The sequence below is a fragment of the Pipra filicauda genome, unplaced genomic scaffold (assembly GCF_003945595.2).
Source record: "Pipra filicauda isolate LSUMZ 115617 unplaced genomic scaffold, ASM394559v2 scaffold18_size4552066_pilon, whole genome shotgun sequence".
Lineage (NCBI taxonomy): Eukaryota > Metazoa > Chordata > Aves > Passeriformes > Pipridae > Pipra > Pipra filicauda.
In genome coordinates, this window is record NW_024104298.1 from 294181 (window position 1) to 307664 (window position 13484).

The window sequence follows — 13484 nt, forward strand, 5'->3', positions numbered from 1 at the left end:
CACTTTTAAACCTCAAACATAAAACTGGAATCTGCAAGCAAATATATTCATTGAAGTCTCATTAATGTCTATAGCACTCATGGTGTCCAGGTGACATATGTCTAGATGATCCCATACTGCCCACTGTTCCTGGGGGACCACTGTTCCACCAGCCCTACCTCCCTGGGGACTCCCTCACTGTCTGTGGGCTGGCAGTCACTGTGGCCACACATCTACCCTTAAAAAAAGCAAGATGTTACACCTTGCTCATTTAAAAACTCTGTCCTGCCAACTTTACCTCTGCTGTAGCCAATTTCTGATGTTTCAGAAGTCTGATCATTTGTGTAAGACAGGATCAGTACTTTTGTCAAGCTGAGGATAAATTTTTATTGCGTTTGATGATGAGATACAGCTATAACTACCATCCAAAAGTGGTATTATTAGTATTTTAAATTAAATGTTGCTAACCCCTTTCTTTCCAAAGGCCAGGAAGGAAGAAGACTGCAAGGTCAAAAAGGGATCAATGTATTCATTAAATCTGACTCACTGAAGTAGCAGATGCACAAGGTGTGTGACTATGCTTTTTAAATATTTATCACCTTTTGAAGCAATTTCAAGTCCTGAGCTTTACAAGACTCTGTCTACTGTTTTCACTAGTAACATCTTCCAATGTTTTACTGTTCTCATTACTAGAGCATTCCACACAAGATTAAATAATTCTCAGATGCAAATTTTTGGCCGCTAGCTCTTCATGCATGTTGGTCAGCAAAACTGAGACATCTTCATTATCTTTTCAATATTCTTTAGCAGATGATCACATTTCTTCTCCATTTTTTCTTTGGCAAATTAAGTTGATAGAGCTACTTAGCATTCATATGACAAGGCCTGCTTTTCCAGTCCCCCATGCTTTTAGTAGATTTCTTTGATTTTCTTCCAGTATTTCAATACAATTTTTAACCTTCAAGAACCAGGTCTGAACATTCAAATAGCAGTACCTATGGTGCTATTTGCTTTCTGTTCATATTAAACCATTTTTCAGCAGTCAAGGACTGAATTGGTTGTTTTTCCTGGTGTCACACAGTCTCCAGTGAGACATTAGTTAGGATAATTCCAGTCACTTACATTAGAGACAGAAAGCTCTCCCTCTCCAAAATGAAGTGCCTGACATGTAACCAGGAAATTCAGTAATCACAATTCCATAATAGTATCTACATGTATTATTTGTTAGTCAAAAATATTTGTGTCATCTTCAAAATTCATCAATAAAAAAGTTATTTATGGTATTTTCTATAGAGATCTGAAGAAGAGATATACTTACTTCTTTACCCTCCTCATCTTCCTAGAAAGGAATTACCTGAATTATCCCCATTCAGGTCAAGAATTTCATTTCTCTGAACATTGCAGAAGTATTTTGAACCTTACGGTGACTTTTGCAAGTTTTCATACTGGATTAGATTAAAATTTATAGGAAGAGTTAAAATGCACCTTGAGAATTTGTTATACAATAGGAGTCAATAATATACTTCAAATCAAGCTTTCCTTTTTACCGCTTTAACAGTGTTTTCAGATCAGAAAATGATACAAGACAATCATGATCCTGTAGGATAAAACCCTACGCTATTCAAGGTCTCAAATCACACTTTTAGTCTAGCTTTTATGCTTCTTACTGGCACCAGACACCTCCCAACATGCTCACCCAACACCAAGACTTTGAAAACATCATTATCTGTTTCTCACTCCTACAATCAGAATACCATACTTGAAGGAAAGAAGAGCAAACTAGAAGTGACACATGAACATGATACTCAAATATTTTCAGAAATGCTTACTGGTTTGGATTTTTTCCCCCTTATAAACACATGTAAAGTCAACTTAGGAGACTCTTCTCCCCTCCCAGCATCTGTGACTGGAAGAGGTGTTCTCCTAGTACTTGCATCACATATTTTAATTTTCTAAAATATTCCTGCAGAAAAATACCATTCCAGACATTTCTATTCGTAGAACCTGTTACCACCATCCGTTATTAAAGGCAGCATTTCTTAGCTGCTTAGAATTCATGCAGAAAGCAGGATGTCCATATGATAATGGAAATATGCATTTGCAGAAAATAAGAACAATATTAGTTCTGAAAATAAAAACTTTACAAAGTATAATTCAAAGATAAATAAAAATACAAATCTGTGAAAAACAGAAACAGTATTAATTAAGCAAATGTACTAAACAATTATTTTACCTTTACATACTTAAGGGACTTAAAACATACAACTTACTCATTATGATGTAATTGTTCTTCCAAAATGACTAACATAATTAAATTATTTTTGAGAGTGAAAGTATGTATTCATCTAGTAATACAAACATGATTAAATGCATCCCAATTATTAATGAAATTTAAGTGACAATAATAATTTGGCATACATAAGGATGGCGGGTACCAAAAGAGTCTAATTCTATTATGGACTGTATAGAAACTGAAGTTTTTATAGAATTCGGCCTTATTTGATATCCAAAAGTAGAAGCAGATGTCAGCAGAATAAAGGTGTAATTATTCAAGCAGGATAAAGAAGACATTTTGATTCAAGCATTCATTTTAGTTCATATCACTGAGCTTAAATGAGGTCTTAGTAAGTGTTGAGCTTTATTACTCAAAAAGTTGTGTGTGGTCACTCAGTAAAATTGATTAATCCTCTGTGATAGCAGCCAGAACGACAATAAAAATTACATTTTTCTTCTTATGCAGTAGAAAAAGAAAATTAAATGTTTAGAGTAACCTTACCAGAGCTCTGCATCTCACATCTATCGTTTTTTCCGGTGCTGCAGGTGTGCTGTTAATCTTTAGGGAGAACCACACTTTGCAATTTGAAGAACATTCTCCTATGTTAAAAAGAACAAAATGCCTTATAAATTATCCTATGAGGTGATCAATCCTAGTAGCCTTCAAATCAATGAGAAATTTGAACCTTTAGCAGAAATGCCAGTCACTGTTCATACTGAGACAAAGCAAATCATGAACTGATTTAATCACTGTCACCAAACTGCACTACCTAATCCCTTCTTGTCTGGATTCAAAACAGTAACAAAATCAATATGTACACAATGGACTGGAAATAGCACTTTACTTTAGCAAATTAATTTCCTAGACAATCACATTTTTTTCTGAATTTTGAATATTACTGATTTGCAACTAACATTTCATATCAGATTGACAGTACTTTTATCATTTTACAATATATCTGGCAAAATTGAATCAAAATTAGTTCCTCTAATATAAGCTTTGGTATATCAGAGAAATTAAGTTCTGTTCAGTTACATAGGACTGTTGCTGTGCAACTGCAGTCAAGCTAAAACATATCTTCCAGACAGACTTTGGGTCTTGATTTGAGGATATCCACTAGCAGTTTGTTCTGGTGACTAATTACTGCCATTGGAAGACATTTAAATATAACTCTAATTTCTGATTTCCATTAGATTTGCTTCAATGTCCAGACAAACTATTTTGTAATTACTTTTTTCTGATTAATGAGATCTGGCATTAAGCATCTAGCATTTTCCTATATTTAGAACATAGTTGTGAGTGTTAATAAAACTATCCCTTCAACCTTGTTCAGAGAGGTGAAAGAGATTGAGCCCGAAGTCTCTCATTATATGGCCTGATCTTCACAACACCAATAATTCATGTGGTAAGTTCTTTGCAAGTATAAACAGCTGTTCAGCACCTTTTAATAATGCATACCCAAGAATTACTTGCACTGTTCCTGTTTGTCAGTATATTGTATGAGATGAAATTAGCCTTAATCCTCCTACTCATACTTCCCTGAATTATACACTGGAGAGCTGCATTAGCACTCCTGTTTTACCACAGCATTAGTCTTGGGAGCTCCTACTGGTTTCCTCTCCTGCTGTGACCCCAGCTCTTCTCAGAGTCACTGCTTTCCTTGCTGCAGTACCTCATTCTGTACATATGACTATTTCTAAATCGTATTTCCAATAAAACTGTGTCTGACTGGCTTTAATTGTACTACTTCCTTAAAATTTTCACTGAATACATCTTGTATTAACTTACCCATTTTGTTCAGGCTAATTTGATACGCATAAAATTTACTGTTTTTTAATATCAGCAGAATACCAGTCTTCCACTGTCTAGAATATTCTCAGTATCTTACAATCTATAAAAATTAACATCATTGAGGCAAAGACATCTTCTGAATGTCTATTAAAGGATTCTGGCACGTACATGTCCCTGAGTTTAATCAATTACAAAACATAAAAAAATAGTATACAGAAGAGAGACGACTTCTGCAAGAAGGGAGCATCACCTTACACCAAAACAGAACATACTACCTGGAAGCTGAAATAAAAGTTCTTAAGTAAAGACCAAAAGAAAATCAAAGAGTGACCATAGCTTGGGTCAACACATCCTTCAAGAACACAGTCAAACTGTAGGAAAAGTTATAAAATTCAGGTATGAAACAACAAAGGAAAACACCAACAGTAAAGTTTCATTTACCCAGGATATGTGATTAAACTGCAGAATAAAGGCATTTATAGCAACACATTCTCGAACTAATGTTCTGTACTGTTAAGGAAAGCAGAAAAGAGCATAAACTGCTATTTGAACAGAAAATTGACAAGGCTGCCACCCTGTCCTCAAATGTTCAAGAACACCAAAAAAAAAAAAAAAAGAAAAACAAAGCCAAAAAAACCCCTCACCCTCTTGAGTGACAACTAGCTAAAGATTTAAAAAAGTACAAGCAAAATCTTTTCAAACACATCTGAAGTCGGTAGCCTGCCAAACTCAGAAGAGTTAATAGATGATCAGGGTGGAAGAGGAATGTTCAAGTAAGATAAGGTTGCAGCAGAAAATCTAAATTAATTCTCTGCAGTAGAGTTTGTTACAGTGGAGTTCAGAGATTTCCTAAACCCACTCTGGAGCTTGTTTTGAAGGGAATGGTCAGAGGAACTCTCCCACATTAAGCTTTCAGCAGAAAAGGTTTTCGAGCAGTCTGATGAAAAGGAAAACAAATCACCTTGGCAGGAGAGTGTCTGCCCAGTGGTTCTGGTCTAGTGGAAGGTGTCCCTGTCCATGGCAGGGGTGTTGGAACAAGATGATCTCTAAGGTCCCTTCCAACCCAAACCACTCTATGATTCTACAAGTCTGTGAATTCAAAAGAACCTCATGTATTAAAGTGTGGTGGTGCAAACCAGCATGTGACTCTTTGTGTAAGTCAACTTTGGGTACAAAGAAATGAAAAGGCAGAGAATGTGCTCCTAATTTTCAGACAGGTCTCTGGCATAAACCAAGAAATTACAGATGTGAGTTTGTTTATATAGTCCAAAGAAAATTATTAAGCATCACAATAAGGGAGAGAAGCCGGGACACACAAAACTATCTGAATTCTTTGTCAAAGTCAGCAGCTGTGATAAGGCAGATGTGGTTCACATAGTACCCTGATTATCCATAAATCTATGTCTAAGATCCCTTTCTGAAGGTTACTAAGGAAATCCCTGCAGAGGAGGGAACATTAGAAGATGGGATTAAAATACAGTAACCAAAGAACAGAAAGAAATTGCCAGTTCTCACCATGAAGAGAGAGAAAGAATGGAATGTAATGAAAAGGGTTGGTTTAGGTATGAAAAGTCCTTAAATACTGTTTCTCCTCCCTAGGACAGATACTTTAAGTATCACATTCTGTCTCTAAATAATTGACCAACTGGAAGTGTATCTCCAGTGTTCCAGGAGGTACTTTCATTTTTTCCCTAATGCACAACCACAAGTTTTGTGGAACTGCATCATTACTTGGCATTACAATATTGCCTTCCAGCACTTAATACATCTATACTGCAACTAAGATATTTTTCCATATCAACTTAGAGTCTGCTTTGTTCTCTCTGACCAGAGATTTCTCCTATGTACTCATAACTTTCCTGAATCAAATTTCTGTGCTTCATAATTGCAGTAATATAAAATTTATAATCTACTTGCCTTTTGTCTTCTTCCTTTGCTTTATAAATTCATTTATTCTGTTCAATTTGCTTAAAAATACTTGAACTCCTGACATCTCTCAAAAACAGTTTTCAGGCCAACTTGCATTCTTTTTAGTTTTTACTTCAATTATAAAAACCATTTTATGTTAGAAACCTTTAATTTCTTTTTTTTTGTACTTTATATGCATTTAAATGTTTAGATTCATCTCTCTTCTGGAAACATAAACTACAGTGCTCACAGATTACCTTTCTGTAAAACACCTATCATGTTTGGGAGGGAATACTTTGTACTCATTTTTCAATATTACATGTATTACATTTTAGATCACAATATTATTGGCATAACACCTTCAACAGGCATTTACCTAAAAACTGTAAAATACTTCAATGAAAACACTTTCCTTAACACATGACACAAACTTGACAATTCTCTGTTGAAGGAGCATCTTTTTTATTTTTCCAGCTGAATTCTTCACCAAACATTTCTGAAAATATTGTTTAGTATTAAGCCTTGAAGTTGTACAAACTTTGATGTTCTGTCAACTTTTACTCAGTGAAAACATATCTGGAATGGTTGCTTTGTTGCCCACTTGCACTGTTAAGAACAGAAAACTGAGGGCTTTTTACTCACTTAGATACCAAATAGATTTTATAGATGAGTCCCACCTTGTGTCTTTATCCACATAATGCATTTGAATGGGCCAGCTCAAAGCCAATTTACTGCAAGTATTCTCATTTTCAAGCAATTATATCCTTATTTTACTCTGAATTTATTCTCTTCCTAAGGCAACCCACAAGACAGAAGCTATTTCTTACTCTCAAGAATATTCAGAAGTCACTTCCAAAGCTATAAAAACCTACCAAAGCCCTGAAAACAAACAAACAAAAAAGAACTTAAGCAGATTAAATTAACAACAAATGCTTTTGACATTTCCTTTAGTTGTATCTCAGTGTTCCTGTTTCAAACATGAAGAATAACTTGCATGGTTGAAAACAGGTCTAGTATTAGAAATTCATTTGCTAATGTATAGAGTAGAAGGTCACGAGTTTGGGGATTTCCTTCACTGTTTTTTGTTACGGTTTTTCATAGAGTTTTATTTTACCAGATAGCAGATGCTGGGGAAACAAGGCTGAAAAAACACAGGCAATGGAGGTAAACTCAATACACTCACGCTGAAACACAGAGATGGCTCATTCTCTACTCACAGAACGAGGTTATATCTATTTCTGTTTTCTGCACACGCTTAAGAAACAGGCAGAAAAAAAAGTTGGCACTCTTTTTTTCCCCCTCTACTTTTGTAAACTTCCATTGACATTTTTAATGCTCTTGAAGTCTTTTCTTCGTGCCTGAGCACCGTACTTTGATGTCTTATGAGATAAACTCCACTTGACTTTAAGCCTGTATCTCTTATCTTCTCACTTTGGGGCTTCAATGACAAATAAAAATCCTTAGCCTGCTTTATGCCACCATCAGGTCATGATCTTGTCAGATCTCATAAAACAAACAAAACAAATTGTAGCCAATACTTCAGACAGAAATCTCCACTAAAAAGGAGCAAGCAAAAATCTTCTAAACATAAGAATGCATCTACTTCAATATTTAATCTTCACTATCTTCTCTTCTAGTCTCTCCTTTGGTCAGTGGGATTTCGCCCTGACTAGTTAGGGTCAAGCATCTGTCAATGATGGTTAGGGCAAACCAGTATCTTCCACATCTTAGCTACTGTACATTCAAACAGGACCACCATAAAAAAGCTTACTTATTTTCAGTTTTTAGAAATTTCCCTGATTATTTTGTAATTTTTTGTTTTAAATATGAAGTCACTGGAAGTGTAGAAAACTGTGTACTTCCTAATTCATGCAGCTACCCTGAACTAGGGGGAATGACAAAATCAAAAATGAGATATATTTCTGTATCCAATATTCAATAACAAGTCAATTTCTTTAACTAATTCTTATCTATTTCTTTAACTAATATTTATCTACAGTAATTACATTTGTGAATAGACAGTTCTTTATTTAAAACACAGGACAACTAAACTACAACTTACATGAAAATTGAACTTGAACCCTCAACAAACATTTCAGGTTAAAATTTCAAACTTCCCTTCCAAACCTCATTCCAACTTCTATGAAATGCAAAATCATCAGCTTTTCTTCCAGAGAACATCCTTTTGTAATCCAATCAGTTTGGTGTCTTGTCCTATTTCTCTTCAGGGATGCAAATAAACTGTTTCTCCTGGGCTTCATCTCTTCATTTTATTGTGCAATTTTAAAAATGCTATAAAATCCTGCTTAACAAATCAGTGTTGTAAGCCATACACTTTTAATCTAGTACTTTGTATCATGTCCAGAAGAGTTATCAGTTGCAAAATCCCCTTCCCTCTACTCACAAGATGCTTTTCTCTACTCACTTGGATGAGAATACATTACAACCATATCAGCCACAAGCTGAAATTTCTGATCTCTCAGTCCCCTTTCCTTGTCCTTTCCTTAAAATTACTTTTCATCCTGTGTCTGCTACACCAGCCATTAAACGTGCTGTCAAGCATCAGCAGTTATAAATAGAAAACATTCTTCTCTCCTGATTGGGACAGAGCTGCCTATCATTCAGCTGAATGACACATCACTGATGATGAAGGAAGATTTGGCTTGATCTCCTGAAAATTGTAGAATTCTAGGGTGTTTTTTGGGGGGGCTTGGAGGTGTGCAGAGTGTGTGGTTATGGGCACAATGGGGAAATTGGAATTGTAGTGCTAAATAATACTAATTTATTTGAAAGACTTTATCCTAATTTTACTGATTAGGATAGATCCTAATCAGTAAATCCTATTTTTTCTGATTTCTCATATTGGCATCAGAATTATGATTATTTAAAGAAAAAAGTTGAATTTAAGTCAGATTTTCAAATTTATTTTCAGTTCTTTCTACAATATTTTTACCCAATATTTGCAGATTTAATATAGCAATAAAAAATGAAAAAAGTAGAGTCAATTCCAGTTATAAATAAATAACTCTTAGATGTGTCTTTAAGGATATGTTTTTAACAATAACAGGCAAAGAAATAACACAGTATGATTTCTTGATTCTCAAAAAACTTTCCTTGCTGGTAGTTATGCCCATGCTTGTTGAGTGGGCACCCTTAATACTGTTCTTATAGATATATTGCTTTACTTTACAGAATGTAAAATATAAATTAAAAAAGACATTTTGTCTATTCCCTACACTATATAAACAAGTAATAGCTTTCAATATGTAAAGAGTTCAGTCATGCTAATGCAGGAAAAATCAAAATTTATACTTCATTCTGCTTGCATGCAAACACAATGTCCATGAGTAACCAACACCCCATAGAGTCATCTCTGAAGGACAAGAGTTGCTGTTCAGGAAAAATCATCATTTGATAAGTGTGTGTCATATTTATTTAGTTTTTCCTTTCTGATTCAGAATAAATAATTTTATATAAATTATGTGAAACAGACTAGTTATTAAGCAGATTATTTATGTTCTTCATTTTTCAAATTTGACCGGCTTTAGCCATCTAAGAACTACACTAAAAAGACCTGACATTTCTTTTGCAAACTTTTCCTGACAATTTAAGTCTCTCTACCACGCTAAATTCAAAGAGGTTTTTCCTCTAATTTCATTTTTTAAAGAATTTTAGTGGATTACTTCAGGTTTACTTATCATAAACATCCAAGGTTATTCCAGATACAAAACTAGACATATGAACCCTTTACAATAAGGTTTTGGATACTTCTTTTAACATTGTCACTAGATAAATCTAATTGGTTCATATGTCCTAGGTAAAAATTGAAATTTTTTTCTGTATAGGTAGACTCCACTGAAAACAATTTATAAGTTAAATCCTGTTTTAACTGGTTCTAGATAGCTCTCTCCACTTTATCTGTATCTGATTTTTGTGGAAAGCTGTAAAACACTAACACTTAAGAAAATTTTGCAACCCTATTACATTAAATGCTCAAAAGGATGCAAAAAGGCAGACATTTATATTCATTTTTACTCAGTGAGGAATAGCTTGTCCTTGGAAAGGCAACGCTTCTACACTTGCTTTTTCCGAGGAAGTTATTAATCCAGAGTTGTTACCTTTAGGTGGCTACCTTATAACCCTTCTCCACATAAGGGTTATACTTTTTCAATAAAGTATAAAGCTTCTAAAAATGCTTTTGCATAACATGGCAGGATAAACTTGCTCTCAGCTGCCATTTTATGTACATGAACATACTTGAGTAACCCCAACATTTCAATGAATATTTATTTAACATATTCCATATAACGTTGCTTAAAAAAAAAATTCTAATATTCCTCAGTCTTTAATCTTGTTCTTAAAGGATATGATGTTACAATTCCCCTAGAGCACCTTTCATAAATTCAGTGTGCCCTACATTTTGTATCAAACCTAAGGCATGCAGAGGGACAGCACTTAAAGTGACATTGAAGATTGCATTACTTGGTAGATATAAATAGGAACCGATGTATGAAAGTGGTGCCCTTCAAAATGCTGCAATTTAAAATGAAATGATAATGCTTTCATGTGTAAATATGTACCTAATATTGATTTAATTCAAAATTTTCAAGTTAATATAGTACCTACAGGCAAACCTGGGGAAGAAGTGTGCTCTACAAAAGGGAAGTCTGCAAGATGAATTAAAGTTCCTTTTCTTCAGGACTTGTCCTAAACTAGACAATGACTGTATCTCCACAGCCTTTTCCACTCGGGAAAATTTGGAAACTGAAATTCGAACAATTTTCTAAAATGCAAAATCAAAACCACATTTAGGCCCTTGGAATTAGCTACTACAATGTTCAGTAGCACACAGAGCTCTGAAAAAGTGTCTGACCTTTCATAAGACAGAAATCCAGAACTTCTCTTTTTTTTTCTTCTGCCTTCAAAGCCATCTTTTCAAATGAAGATCACCACCTAACGGTGGAAACTCAGATACCACTAGCCCATGAAAGACATTCCCTTTCCCTAAACTTTCTTCAAAACTGTAAGGAGAAGAGAGAATTTTAACACCACAGACAGCTTATTTCAAGGAAATGGATGACTAATGCTGTTGCCATCTTCCATTTTTGAAGCTCACTCTTCCATACTGTTAATATCACCACAGCATGATGTTCTAACACCATTTTCAGTCAGACACCTTTACTCCATAGACACTTTCTCATCTCCATCTCCCAGGTAACAGCTTCAAAAAAATCATCCAGCAGATTTGCTGTGTCCATGAGATTTGAAAGATAGAAAAGATCCCTTTACCTCAGAATATTCTCGATGTCTTCATAAAATCTCAAGACCTTAATATGATCACATCACAGCCCTCTCTTATTCCTTGCAGTCTGATGAAAAAAATGTAAATATGGCAAATATGGCTATTCCCCTTCTGCAGGGGCTTTTTTCACTCTCCATTTGGGTTATGTTCTACACTTATCCAGGGAATATACTTTTCATGAAATGTAGCCTAGCCTGCTATCAGCTGTCTACTGGTGACACACTGGGACACAACTCAGGGTCTCATTCACATCTTAAACTCTTTCTGATGAAATCATGGAATCGTGGCATGGAGAATAAACTCAGAGCATATGACAGTAAGCCATGCAGATACCAAGTGCTCATGACATTAGTAAATACAGATCTGAAAAAAGGAAATTAAAAAAAAAAATCAACAATAACACAGGTAATAGATTTGGCATTAGAATCTGTCTCACCTCACCTCTTTTAGCTTTGCAGGCAGCATGACATATCTGAATATAAAGTATGCAAAGCTTAAGGAAATTCCAAATGCTGAACAGAAATTCAGCGTATTTTAGTAACACGAGAGTCAAAATATCACTGTTTTGGATTTTTCTTGGCAGTAGCAGGGGAACGGGACAGGGTCGAGAAGGTAGCAAAGAAAATATTCTACTTTACTAATAGTTGGAGGAATAAATTCTGGAGGAATAAGTTCAAAAGACTGTCACAAACCTTACTAACATAGGTCTAACACAGCAACTAAATGTCTTTCTGTGTCTTCTTCAGTAAGAGCATGAAGCCACACACTGAAAAGAACCTCAGACTTTCAGGATTAGCCACTGAACACTCACTGAAGAGGTGGGATGACAGGGTCATTTAGGAGATGAACCAATCTACTACATAAGCAATCTGTCATCAATAGACCATGGAAAATAAACTTGGTAGGCTTCAAGTACGATGGTCTGTACGTTTGGGAGCGACCTGCACATCACATATATTGTGTCACATGGCTTTCTCAAAACTCTGCCTTTAAGGTACTATCTCATTTTTTAACTGCTGGCTCTATTATTCTTCATTTAGATGATTGCCATGTCTCAGCTGGTTAGCTCAAAATCAGACTGTCATCATAGGAATCTTTGTGCTAATCTATGGGAAGATGATATTTTTTCAGTTACTGCATTATGGTTTTAGAAGTCTGAATAGCAAGGAAGAAGAACTAGAACTTTTCACTTAAATGAATAAATCTGATATAATTGGAAATTATATAATGAAGTGATTGTTTAGAATACTAACACACTTTTAAAATACTGTTAACTTCTAATGGGAAGATAAATTACATTTCCTTTAAGACTGTTATGTGATTATTATAATTACCATAGTTCAGAGACCTGGCAAAGAAAGAATCTGAGGTTAAGTGGAGGAAATACTTAGGATAATCCAGTCTAAGAGTAGAATAAAGACATAATTCCAAAGGGCAGAGAGGTAAGAACAACTCAAGAAAAAAAAAAAAATAATAATAAAAAAAACCCCAAACCACAAAATAGCTGATTGCTATGCAATTATGAAAAGATTTATGAAAACACAGAAAAACTAGTACGACCGGTATGAATTTGAAGTTCAGAAAACAACTATTGCTAAATGAATAATTTTCTTTTCCTTCAGGAAGATTTTAAGGAAACACAATGCTTACAAGCTTCACACACACCAAGATTTGTACTGCAAGTAACCTCTCTGTCTCTGATGGAAAGAACAACAAATGGTGGACTTCAGAACATGCAAAAAGTATCAGTGAAATTTTACAATGGTAAGGGTAGGGAAGAACCAGGACAGATTACCTAGGTCATGCCATCTTTATTAGTAAATAACTTTGAAGAATATCCTAGAGGAATGGTCGTAAAAATCCTCTAGGAAATAAGTTATATCTACCAGGTTATACCTGACACACTCTCATGTTCCACAAAATGCCTCAAAACCCCCTCATTCACAGCCTTAATCTGTAGCTCACACGAAATCGAATTCTTGGCACTTTGTTAACAAACACAGAGCTAGGACTGTGCTAAACCAACAAACACAAACAAGGTATGTACTAACCTTCCCTGCTTCCTCTTACTTCACATAACTTTTAAAATTACTCAAATTCTTCAAAGGTTTTTTCCTAAAGAACTACTGTTTTTTCTCCATTTGCCGTATCTGCCTTTATTTCTATTGCACATTTTAAGAGGGTATAAACTGTGAGTTATGCTAGGAAATCACTTGCCAGGTGAACAGC

General features: G+C 34.9%; 1 protein-coding gene across 1 annotated transcript in view; it reads right to left on the minus strand.

Annotated features, from left to right (window-relative positions):
* The window catches only part of CFAP47 (cilia and flagella associated protein 47), a 277322-nt gene that overhangs the window by 102768 nt on the left and 161070 nt on the right, over nt 1-13484 (minus strand). The window contains exon 51 of the mRNA XM_039380204.1: nt 2756-2853. Within this exon, the coding sequence (XP_039236138.1) occupies nt 2756-2853 (98 nt within the window). The remainder of the gene's footprint in view (nt 1-2755; nt 2854-13484) is intronic.